Source organism: Rhinopithecus roxellana, chromosome 1 (genome assembly GCF_007565055.1).
Source record: "Rhinopithecus roxellana isolate Shanxi Qingling chromosome 1, ASM756505v1, whole genome shotgun sequence".
Taxonomy (NCBI): Eukaryota; Metazoa; Chordata; class Mammalia; order Primates; family Cercopithecidae; genus Rhinopithecus; species Rhinopithecus roxellana.
The window spans coordinates 47,408,479-47,421,197 of NC_044549.1; the positions used below are offsets into that span (position 1 = coordinate 47,408,479).

At 48.9% G+C, this 12,719-nt stretch overlaps 1 protein-coding gene across 1 annotated transcript in view; it reads right to left on the reverse strand.

Annotated features, from left to right (window-relative positions):
* TXNRD3 (thioredoxin reductase 3) overlaps positions 1–2,857 on the reverse strand; it is a 57,823-nt gene extending 54,966 nt beyond the window's left edge. Inside the window, exon 1 of the mRNA XM_010380580.2 lies at positions 2,511–2,857. Coding sequence (XP_010378882.1) covers positions 2,511–2,549 — 39 coding nt within the window. The 5' untranslated portion in view covers positions 2,550–2,857. The remainder of the gene's footprint in view (positions 1–2,510) is intronic.
* Positions 2,858–12,719: the final 9,862 nt, after the last annotated feature.

Below are 12,719 nucleotides of genomic sequence, written 5' to 3' on the forward strand. Positions count from 1 at the left end.
GGGGTGGGGAGATGCTACACTTTTAAATGACCAGATCTCATGAGAACTCACTATCATGAGGACGGTACCAATGGGATGATAATAAACCATTCATGAGAAATTCACCCCCATGATCCATTCATCTCCCACCAGGCCTTACCTCCAGCATTGGGAATTACATTTCAATATTTGGTTGGGGACACAAATCCAAACCAAACCATATCAATCCCATAAAAAGAGTGAAAAAGGAAGCTAAATCTGACAGATTTTCTACAGCAGCAGGTCCTCAAATAACATTAGTTCATTACAACAGTGATTAATAAAACTATTCCCAGCCAGAGCCACTGTCAAGTGGAGTTTGCACCTTCTCTTCATGTTTTCTCCAGGTACTCCAGCTTCCTCCCACATCCCAAAGATGTGCATGTTAGGCTAATTGATGTATCTACATTTTCCCAGTCACAGAAAGTGTGGGTGTGTGTGCAAGTGCACCTGCAATGGGATGGTGTCCCAGCCAGGTTTGGATCCCGCCTAGCACCCTGAGTTGTCAAGATAGGCTCTGGCCACTTGCAATCCTGAAATGGAGCAAATGGGTTGGAAAAGGAATGAATAAGCAAATATAAATTATTGCCAAATAAAGCTTCATAAAGTAGACAATAATCATATAGATGCAAACAATAACGAACGCAGTAAGAGAGCACTCAACAGTGTACCCTCCATATTTCTGATTTTGTTTTTGAACTGCCCAGTGGCACAAGGTGCTCCTTAAAATCCTGTTTTGCAAACATTTTTTGATTTCACCCACTACCATTAGAACCCAACCTCTCCTGATTCACCAGAAATTGGGTAAATAATTTTCTTCCTTGTTCTCTTTAATCTCTCTTAAATGTATGTATAGTTCACATTTATTTCAATGTTTAATACTAGACATGTTTTGGGTCTCTATTTAAAAGTTTGGTGATTTTTTTTTTTTTTTTTTTGTGGTCAGAAATATGCCATAGGAACTTAACTCTTACTTCTATCGATTAGCCTACAATAAAACTGGTTTTGTTACATGTCATTTGGCTTAAGGTTGGTTTCCAAGAACCTATCAACAATGTTGAGTGAGCACTTACTGTATACATAACCAAAGGATAAGCATCCTAAATATATAAAGAACACCTACAAGTCTAGTACAAACAACTAAAAACCACTGCATAGGAAAATAGGCAAAAGGCCTGAAAAAAATGAAAAACACACTATAGAATTTCATAGAAGAGGAAATTCAAATGACCCATGAACACACTGGACTTCATTTGGGAAATGCAAAATTAAACCATAATGGAATGCCATTTCAAAATTGCCAGAATGGCAAAAATTAAAAATATCAACTGTTAGCAAGGATGTAGAGCAAGATGAATTGTTATAAACTAGGAGGAGAATAAATTGGTATAACTACTTGGAAACTCAGTTGGGCATTACCTTGCTAAGGTAGAAATCATGCATCCTTTATGACCCAGCAACTCAGCTTCAAGACATCTATCCTAGAGTAAGTCTCTTGCAAGTGCGCTGGGAGTTATGTGCAAGAATAAGCATATAGCTGTACTGTTTTTTAAGACCAAAATACTAGAAACAGCAAAATGATAAACTCCGGAATGATTCATCCCAGGAAATAGTCAGCAATGAAAATTAATGAACCCCAGCTACAGATACTAATATGCATGAATCTCTGAAACATAACTGTTGAGGAAGAAAACTGCAGATGTATGTATGGTTCGATTTATCTCAAGTCCCAAAACAGGCCAAAAGGAACCAAATATTGATTAATAATGTATATATTTGGTAAAAATGTAAAAAAAAAAAAAGAAATTTTGCATAGTGGTTAATCCTGAGGGAGGGAGGAGACAGCCAAGGAAGTTTCTAGTGTCACTTTATTATTCTTAAAAATGTATATGCATAATATATGTTTTAAGAAACTATACACATCAATGTAAACTTCAAACATATTTGAAAAACACAGCCTATAATTTCATGAACTCAACCTAATAGTTTATGCTTTTGCATACTGTCTTCCACGTATCATTTTTCAACTTTCTGTAAAATGAAGTAAATTCCTGAACGTTGAAAGTCTCTGCCTTACACGTAGGTTATCACCCAAAGACTCGTTTTTAAGTGAAGTACTCTTAAACTCAGAATACATTTGTCCTTAGAAATAATGCCGGATTCCTAGCCCGCGCCGAAAAGTTAAGGCAGTGTGCATGAAGCTGAAATTACCTCACAACCTTCCTGTACCTTCGTTTCACAAGACGGGGAACTGAGGCTCGGCACAGGGTCCTAACCCAGGTCGAGGTCACGCAATTAGGAGTGTTTCTGTTTTGATAAACTATCACAAGCCCACCTCAGGGGAAGCCCAGGGAGAGGAGAGGACGGGCGGCTGACCTCACTGCCGCAGCCCGGGACCCGCGGGCGCCCCAGCCCGGACCCGCCCTGCCGGGAGTGGCGTCCGCGTGGCGGGTCCGGTGGCGCGCGGTGGAGCCGGCGAAGGCCGCGCCTACCCGAGTACTGTGGGGACAGTAGCTCTTGCTGAAGATCATCACCCGGCTGCGCTCAATGAGCTCCCGGAGGCGGCGGCGCAGCTCCTCGCGAGCCTCGGACGAGCTGCTGGGCCCGGGGGACGACAGGTGGGCGCGGCGCCCCGGCGGCGACAACACGCGCGCCCCTCGGACATGGCCCGAGCGGCGGTTGGGGGCATCGCCCGCCTTCCCCGGCCCTGGCGACTGTGGCGGCGACTGCTCCACGGTCTCGCTTTCGCTCCCGGCCGGGCCGGGCCTGCTCACAAACCGAAACGCAGGCGGCGGCGGCGCAGGGACCGGGCTGAGGGGCGGCGAACGCTGCCTTTGCTGGCCACTCTCAGCACCCGCGCGAATCCGCCAGGCAGCCGCTCGCCCCACCCCCAGCACCGCCCGGCGCATGCGAACTGGGCCCCCCGCCCGCCTGCCCGCCTGCGGCGTAGGTATCACCTGCCCTTCTCAAAGAGGCGGGTACCAAGCGCGAGCCTCTTTATCTCCAGGTTGTGCGCGCGTCCCGAGACCAACCAGTCTTGGCGATGCCGCTTGGAGATGGCCTCTGTGCAATGCCTTTTACTCCTAATAATGCCCAACAGCCCATTTAAACCACCTTAAAATATACGTTCTTCAATTTTTATGGGAAGTGTGAATTGGAAAGATTGATATTTTTAAAAGTTTAGATCACAGAAGCTAAATAAATACATTGCGTTTGCTATTGCAATGCAGCTTTAAGATGAGTTTCCTAGGTTGCTACCCGTCAGTTCACTTCTACATAGAATTCCAGAGCCGCCCCTAACAAAGGAACTCTGAAACCTCGAGAACAGGAATCCTCTGTCCATTTCGGGGGGTGGATGGAAGATCTTTGAGCTGAACTAGCCTGCAGTGACTTACAGCCCCCTTCACCACAATGGGTGAATAAAACCCCAATAAAGAGAACAATCAACCACAGGACCAGCAGGTATGAACCGGTTCCTGCCTACCTCTAGGCTGTCATCCCCTGACAGTGTCCCTCGGGTTCATTCTGCTTCAGCTACACGGGCTTTCTCCCTGTGCCTCAGATGCGTCAAAACCATTCTCGCCTTAGGGTCTTTGCACCTTTAGCTTTATCAGTCTAGGATGCTGTCTCCTGCAATGGACTGAATGTATCACCCAGATTTCATATGTTGAAACTCTCATCCTAATGTAACAATATTTGAAAGTTAAGACCTTTGGGAGGTAATTAGGTCATGAGGGCAGAATCTTTGAGAGTGGGATTAGTACCAGTAGTTAGTATCACTAAGAAGAGGCCAGAGATCTAGCTCACTCTCCACCATGTGAGAACATAGTGAGACCTTACAACTGGAATGGGCAAGTCGGCCCTCATCAGAAGCAACCATGCTGACACCTTGATCTCAGACTTCCAGGCTCCAGAACTGTAAGAGATAAAATTTTGTTGTTCATAAGATGCTCTGTCTATGGTGCTTTGTTCTAACAGCTCCAACAGACTAATACCTACTCCAGCAAGTCTGGCTCCTCATTGCCAACTAAGTCTTGGCTTAAATGTTACCTCCTTAGATAACCTTTTCCTGTGTACCCAAAATGAAGTAGCTGCTAATTTCCGTCATTTCACACATGTTCCAGTCCCTTCATGACACATTTATTATTATTTTCAATGACCTCCTATATTTCTGGTTTCCTTGCTTGTTGTCTGCCCTACCCCTGTCTCCATGACCTTGACTGGAATGTGAGTTCTGTGAGAAAAGGGCCTTATCACTTTGGCCCACAACTCTAGCCCCAGAGTTTATCACAGTGTCTGGCTCATAGTAGGCACGGAATACAGTTTTACTGAATGAATGAATTAGTGATTCACACATGTCACATCTTACCAGAACATATATTACCGTATTTTGCTTCTCCTCTTGTCCTCACATGACAGGCTAGGATCTCAAATTCCTCTTCTTCCTACTCTGTTCCTCCAGGGAGCCACAAGTCGGGGAGGTGGAGTACAGACCACGATGTTCAGGGACTGCCTCATGCCACTCCTGTTGTCCCTGGGCCCACATAGCTTATTTCATGCCTTGACTCCACAAGCACTTCCTGAACACCTCAGTCTGTGCTAAGTGTTAGGGAATAAGCACATGGAAAAAAATAGCACCTGTCTTCAGGAGATCAGAGCCCTTCTAGGAGAGATGTCAAAAATAAGAAATGCAAATAAGGAAGTAGTTCTAAAGAGAAGAATAATACCTGAGCTGGATGTGATGAAATGAAGAATCATTGGCCCAGACAATAAGCACTGGAAGAGGGTATCAGAGGGAGGCAGCAGAGCTGAACCACAGAAGCAGGGGAAGGCTGGTATATTGGGGGGAAATGCTGAAAGATCCAAAAATGAGCAGAGGTGAGGGAGAAATGAATGCCATTGAAGTGAGCAGGGGCCAGATGGCTGCGATCTAGTTGACGCTGTTTAGAAGATCTCTAGGAAGGAAAAGGAACATGAGACAATGACTTCAGGCAGCAGGAAGATGACTTTCCTATTAGCCCGAGCAAAAATCAGATTTTGGAAGAACTGAAGAAGAAAGGAAACAGAACAAGAGAGAGGTCCCCTTTATCTTTTTATTTTTATTTGTATTTTTTAAGAGACAGTCTTCTATTGGGACTCTGGACATCTAGACATCAGTGCAGGGGCTTTCTGAGGAGACCAGCCTCCCTGGCAGGCTTAGATGTGATCTAGCCTGAGTCAGGAGGGGAACACACGTGGGGCTGGATGTTCTTTCAGATCCCTGGCAGAGATCAAAGACAGAGTGGTCAGCTTGACCTAGCTTCTGCAAGGGCTGGCTCTGATGTGGGAGAGGGAGGCAGTCCCCAGAGCAGGAATGCCTTCCCTGGGGCTCCTATCCTTGCAGGGGAGAAGCTGGCCATTGTCCCCTCAGAGCCTCCTTCACTGCAGCCCGAGGGGGGCGACTGACAGATTCCTCAGGGGGGCAAAGGGAACGGGTTCCCCAGGGGAGGAAACCTCTGGGCTCTGGCTTCAACCCCCTCCCGGGGAAACATTCACAGTCCCTCCGGAGGAGAGTCCTGCTGCAGGAAAATTCTAGGGCAGAGCCCAGCTGCGAGGGGCCTGGGCTGTTTGTGATAGTACCCCAGGCTCCAAACTCTCTGGGCCTGGGAGCAGTTCCCTTCCTCGGTTACAACAGATTCTTACCCCGCCGTGCCCTACAGCCCGCCCCGCGAGGAAGGGGCCCAGGAGTGGACGGGTGGACAGGTATTCCGGTGTCTCGAGTAGGGGCCAGCCTGAGCAGCACCGCCCGCGTGGGGCAGACAGGGCACGCAAGGCAGGCGCCAGGCTCCAGAGCAGCACCTGACAAGTGTTCCGGCGGCGTCGGGTCTCCATGGAGACGGGGGCGGGGCCAGGCGGCGGTGATGGGGTTGGGGCGGGGCTTTTCAACTGCCAACGGCCCCGCCCAGCCTGGGCAAAGAGACATAGCCTGGCCTGGAAGACCGAGTCAGGGACCCCCAGGCAGAGCCTGAACCCTGACGGCGGCCAGGGCCTCCTCCCTCCAGGCGCTGCTGCCCCTACACGGACGGGCGCCCTCTGCGGGTCCCACGACTCCTCGCTCAGCGCCACCAGATGCCTCACCCGGGCCCACTCCGCTGGGTCACTAGGGACCTTAAAGCGCTGGCCCAGCCGCGGGATCACTCCCATAAGCCTCCCGACCCTCCCATGGGTCCTTTGGAGCCCTGGATTGTGAAGCTGATACTTCCTCAGGGCCGCGCGCCCGGACGCGGCTGCTCCAGGACCACAGCTGACTGAGTGCGGCCGCGTCCCCTGCAGGCCACCCGTCAAGGGCACAGGCCACAGGAGCCCCAAGGCGCAGTGGCTCACCCTGCCCGGTGCTGATCCTTGAGGTGGGGAGAGGGCACTAACTCGGGTCCTCTCCCCTTCCTCAAGGCTTCTTCCTCCCCTGGGGTGAAGGGCTCCCAATCCCAGCACCTTGGGGCCGTCCTGTTTAATTCATGCCCACAAATGATCATGCAGTGTGCTGGGACAGAGAAGACAGGCACGCTGGCCCCCGAGGGGTGAGACAGACTAGTCTATCAGTGCAGAAAATTCCCAATAGGGACAAGGGCCAGGAAGGAAACACCAGGAAAAGTGAGGGTGGAAGATGGGGGTGACCCTACTGCAGGTGGGTGCTCAGGGAGGGCTTCTCTGAGTAGGTGACATTAACTAGATTGGCAAAAGGGATAGGCAGTGCCTGTGTAAGTCTTCTAAGAGAGGGAATGGCAGTGTCCAGCGGGCTGTCCCAGGGATGGAAATAGGGCAGCGGGTGGGGGAGGGGGTGTGAGCCAGGCAGGCAGGACCCAGACACCATGTGATGGGTGCAGTGGTGGGATCCATGGAGGCTCTGAGGAAGCCCTGGGCCTCAGAAGATGGGGAAACAGGAGGACCCACGTAGAGGCCTTCACAACCTTCTAGGGCACAGACAGTGCAAAACAGCTCAGGCCAGAATGCAGTTTAGGTTTCAGAAGGGTGCTGGGTCCCCTACGCTCTTCTTGAGGCTAAAGGGCTCCGGCTCCTTGGGACCTTTCCATGGAGACATGGTTCTGGGGCCCCAGCTACATGGACAGCCTTCTGATGGCTGTCTACAGCCAGGAAGGGGGCTTGGGCCGACCCACCCCTTCCTTGGCCAAGTGGACAGATGAAGGGAGCCTCTGGGAGCAGGATTGCTGGACTGAGAATTAGATTTGGAATGTAATCCAAACCCCCCAAAAGCCACCTCTTCTCTGGAGCTTGGCTTCTTCAGGAAAACTGGGGACAAAGGACAGCAAGAGTAGCTCTCAGGACCCTTGCCTCTCCACCCTGTGATGCTTTTAGATGGTTCTCAGGGGCCACCCTTTTCAGAAAGAATTCTTGGGCTATAGGAAAGTAAAGGCAGGAAACGTGTTTTGAGTGGCAATTAGCCCGAGCTCCAGACTAGGTGTTGGTTTGGTGGGGTTTGCTTTTCCTCCTGCGCCAGCCCCCTTCACAAAACCTGAGTCCTGGCTGGGGCCAGGAGTGAGATTCCTGTTCTAGATTTTCATCATTCCGTGTTGCCCAGGAGGAGGTCTGGGGGGAAAGGAGACAGATATTAGCAAGTATATAAAAGACAATTTAGCCAGAGAAAACCTAAAAGAAGAATCAGGATGAGGGGATTAGGAATGGCAAAGGAGGAGCTGGGGGAGAGGGAGTTGGGGGTGGGGCTGGGACAAACAGAAAGGAAGTGGGTGTGGGGGCCAGGGAAGTAAAGTCCAAGAGGTCAGCGGGACTAGAAGCCACAGCCTTAGTGGGGCCTCAGGAGAGCAGCAAGCTGCGTCTACCTTGGAAAGGTGGAGAAAGGACTGCAGTGAGCTGGGCAGGGAGTAGTGGGGAGGTGACAGGGCAGAGGGACAGACAGGAGAAAGAGATGATGCCCTGGGCCAGGTGGCTGCCACTACTACCATCACTGTAAGTGGAAAACTCTTTGCCTTCTCCTTACCCCTGTGGCTGATGCCCCCAATCTTCTTCACCCTGCTTCTTTAGTAATAGGTGCTGGCAACTAAGGAGCAGAGTCTGATTTGAGGTTGCCTAGGAAACACTCAGGGGCAGCTGTGAACCCACGAGACTTGCCCAGTAGGGAGCTCAGGATACCCAAATTGTACGAGCAAATAAGCTTAGTGAGTGACAGTTCCACCAACGTTCCCCAAAGTCACAGTAGGCATCCACTGCCCCTGTGTGTCCCCAGGCCTGCTCTGCCAGGTGGCTTCGGGGATCCAGGGCTGTACTTCCAATGCTCTGCAGACACCCCTCGGGCTTGAATCCCATCTCACTGATTCCACAAATATTGATTGAGGGCCTACTGGGTGCGAGGCCTGTGCGGCTGTGAGGGAGTCAAGGTCCCTGCTCCAGTGCGGGTGATGGGCATAAAACAAGACAACTTCAGAACCTGAGAAGGGGGACAAAGCAGAGTACTGGGAAGTGGCTGGGTGGGCATGAGGCAGCCTGGAATGGGGTAAACAGCCAATGCTTTGCCATCCATTCTTGGCCAGATATTATTGGGGATCCTACCTGCTCTCTCTACAGCCTTGGTTTCCTCACCTGGATGGTGGAGCTGGAACGCCCACCCCCCGCCCCGCCTGACCCTGCTCTCTGGGTTGCCTCTAGGGAGCCGGCCCTGCTCAGGCCTGTTCCCCTGCTCCATGACTATTAGTTCCTCCCAAGAATGTTCCCCCAAATGGAGGCCACTGGCAACAAAGAAATGAGCAAGACAAGATAGCCCGGCCGGCACCGAGGGCTGCATGGATCCGGAGGCACGGCCTGGGTGGACACTAGAGGGTGCTTTCCATCTGTGAATTTTGCTCAGGTTCCTGGAGCCCCTTCCCTATGGTCCCTTGACTCAGCCCAGCTCACTGAGCCTGGAGCCCTGGCTTCTGGAGAAGAGATGTCAAACTCTACCACAGGTCACAGGTCACAGGTCAGAAACAACTCTGGCCTTATCCGATGCAAGTGGAGGCCAGATCTGGGGAAGGCACCTCTTCTCACAGGGCTGGCACTTCCAGAGGGTGGATGGCAGCAAGGTAGGGAAGACTCTGAGGGACTCTTGGGGAGCTCCAGTGGGACCCAAAGGGGTCCTCTGTCTGGGGTGGCAAAACGGCATTGGGTGGAGGGAGATTCAGTATTGACACCTGGGGGACCCTTGCCCCCAAAGTGGATTTTAAGGACAGCAGCACACTGGGAAGATAAGGGGCCCCACAGCACTCCCACCCTCTCCCCAGCCAAGAGGGCACATGGGGGCTGAAGTTCAGCCCACCCCAGGCCCAGCTCCCTGACCCAGGCTACATCCATCTGGAGGGTGGATTTTCAGAAAGGCATTATACAGGCTAGGAGTGCCCTTCAGGCGGCCGGCTCTCTCATCTGTAAAATGGGCGTCAGTGTCTGATGGCGGGCGCTGAGAGATCCCTGTGGCAGTTTGGACACCTCTGTCCTCTGCTGGATGAGGCCCCTGGGCCAGGCATGCTGGGCTGATGGCAGCCTGGGCATCTTGCCTGGCTCCTACTTGCAGCTGTTAAAGTCCACATATTGTCGAGGTTTCAATGTCAGGTTTTAATGTTCTTGGACCTAAGGATCTTCATTGTCTCCATTCTAAATGCAGGGAGACCTTTGATGTGGACTCTCTCAGGTGTTTTTGCAGTATGCAATGTGTTCTCATTGGTCACCCTGCTGTGTACTAGATGTCAAAACCTCTTCCTCCTGTCCATCTGAGACTTTGGTCCTTTGACCAACAACTCTCCATTCCCTAACTCTGCTGCCTCCCAGCTTCTGATCACCATCAACCTACTCTCTACTTCTATGAGATCAACATTTTTACATCAACACTTCAATGACATCATGAGAAATTTGTCTTTCTGAGGTTATGAATATGCTAAGTAGGTTGATTTTATCATTCCAGTGCACACATCTATCTAATCATTATACTGTACCCCATGAATGAATACAAACATGATTTGCCAATTGAAATAATATTTATAAACATAGTAAATATAATCAAATGCAGGCAGTGCTGCTTGACTGCCCAAACTACTTGGTTTTGTCTTGGTCACAGCTATCCACCTGGTTTGTCAGTGCTATCTTATTAAGATGAGGTTTTTGGGCTCGGCAGAAACAAAGTAATTTCAGCATGAAATTGAGACATCTTCTGGCAGCCCTGTGGAAGCCCTGGCTCATTTTATTCAGAGAGGCTGAGGTTATACCACCTGGCTGCCCAGCATGGAGGGAGCTGGCTTCCTGGGATGTTCCCTGGAACAAGGATTCTTCTGGGTCTCCCCTACTGCTGCTGGTGCTCTGGGAGAAGAGGAAGGCCACAGGGCCATGCTGGGGCGCTTTGCTTGAAATGGTTCATTTCATCTGCAGAACTGGTAGGGGACTGGCAGGAACAGTGGCCTTTTGCCCTGACTCCTGGTCCTCCTCAGGCATCTGAAAATGGGAAAGGCCAGCTGGCTTTGATTCCTCTTTAGCTCCACAGGGAAGGTGGAAACCTTTGCAGATGGGGAAGTTCAGGTGGGGCCTACAGGAGGAAGGGACTGTGCTCTGATGTTTTTCCACTAGATGCTCTGATGCTTTCTATTAGAAATGAAAAAAGTTGGTGAGTGGTACTTTCTTTGAGTAATTTTTTTCTGTAGGTCCTTAGAGTTCTCCAAGTAAAATGGCAGGACCCTGGCCAACATAGTGTACAGGATGATGCCAAGGCTCCAGACACTGGTGGTAGGGACATTGGTATCCATGGCCCAGGAAGAGTTCTGGGGCTACATAAGAGTAAGTCATCTGAAAGGTTCTCAGCCTCTCCCCCTCCCTAAGTGTCATGCTGAAGCCAAAGTCAGTGATATTAACATTGTGTGTGTTCTACATCCAGTAGGATGTTTTGCGGCTGTAGCTCTCAATGTGTGATGTTCTTTCAGTGGCAGTACTGCAGTGCCTACAGAATCTGCCTGAACATAGTCCAGGCCTCCTCCTCCTCGATGTGGCCATGGTGGCATATCTGGTGGTGCAGCTCTCCTCCTCCAGTATACTCCATTGCCAAATGGACAGTGTTTGCTGTGTCGATGTTCAGGTGATTGAGGGTCTTCATGATACTTATCTCTCTCTGGAGAGTGATGCTGGGGCAGCCACGCTTCTTAGAGATGATTTTGATGGCCACCTGGGTCCCAGTTAGCATACGCTGGGCCAGTTTGAGGTCACTGAATGTGCCCCAACTGATGGTCTCAAAAATCCTGTACTTTTGTATCTCCTCATCAGGTGAGTTTGAGACCAAGCCCAGCTCCACAGTGCCTCCTAACTATGCTGAGTACAAATCAACCTCTACCAACTCTTCTAACTAATGAGAAGCACTAATTATACTTCCTAGGTTGACAATACTAACAAACCACACTAATTATACTAAATACACTAATAATACTATAATAACTATGCTAAAATACTAAGCAATGATACTGAATATACTAACTACATTAAAATACTAAGCAATTAAACGGAATATAAACACTACACGAGAATACTAAGCAATGATACTGAGTTACCAACTATGCTAAAACACTAAGCAACCATATAAACTATGCTAAAATACTAAAAACCATACTGACTATGCTAAAAGACTAGGTAACAATACCTACTGTACCAACTATAAGCAAAGATGCTGATGTTACAGACAAAGAAACTAAGGAACAATGCTGACTACACTACACTAACAGTACTACACAATGATACTGAGTGTGCTGACTACTACAAAATACTAAGCAACAATATAGACTATAGTGATCACAATAAGATATTAAGCAACCATATCAACGATACTGACTACACTAAAATATTGAGCAACCATAAAAACTTTGCTAAAATACTAAGCAACCATGCTGATTATGTCAAGTACACTAACAAAACTAGGCGATAATAATGACTATTATAACTATGCTATAATACAAAGAAATAATACTGACTATAATAACTATACTAAAATATAAAGAAACCATGCTAACTATACAAACTTCACTAAAATATTAACTAACCATATTGACTGTACTAGCTGCACTAAACTGCTAAGCAATGATACTGACTATACTACCTATGCTTAAATATTAAGAAATTATACTATCTATATTGACTGTGCTAAAACAGTAAACAACTATACTAAGTATACTCACTAGACTAACAGTGCTAATTAATGATACTGATATATGTTTCCACCCAAATATCATTTTCAATTGTAATCCCCAATGTTGGATGTGGGGTCTGGTTGGAAGTGATTGACTCATGGGGCAAAATTCTTATGAATGGTTCAGTACCATCACCCCTTGGTCCAATATACTGAGTGAGTACTTGGTAATGTGAGTTCTCACAAGATCTGTTTGTTATACAGGGTGAAGTACTCACCACTCTCTATCCTCTCTTGCTCAAGCCAGGGAGTGCTGCACCCATAACACCTTCCACCATGACTGTCAGTTTCTTGAGATCTCCTGTAGAAGGGAAGCAGATGACAGTAACATGCTTCCTGTACAGCCTGTGGAACCATGAGCCAATCCAAACCCTTTTCTTTATAAATTACCCAGTCTCAGGTATTCTTATAAGGTAATGTGAGAATGTACTAAAATGGAAAATTGGTACTGAGGAGTCACGCATGGCTCTACAGGTACCTGAAAATGTGGTAGTGACTTTGG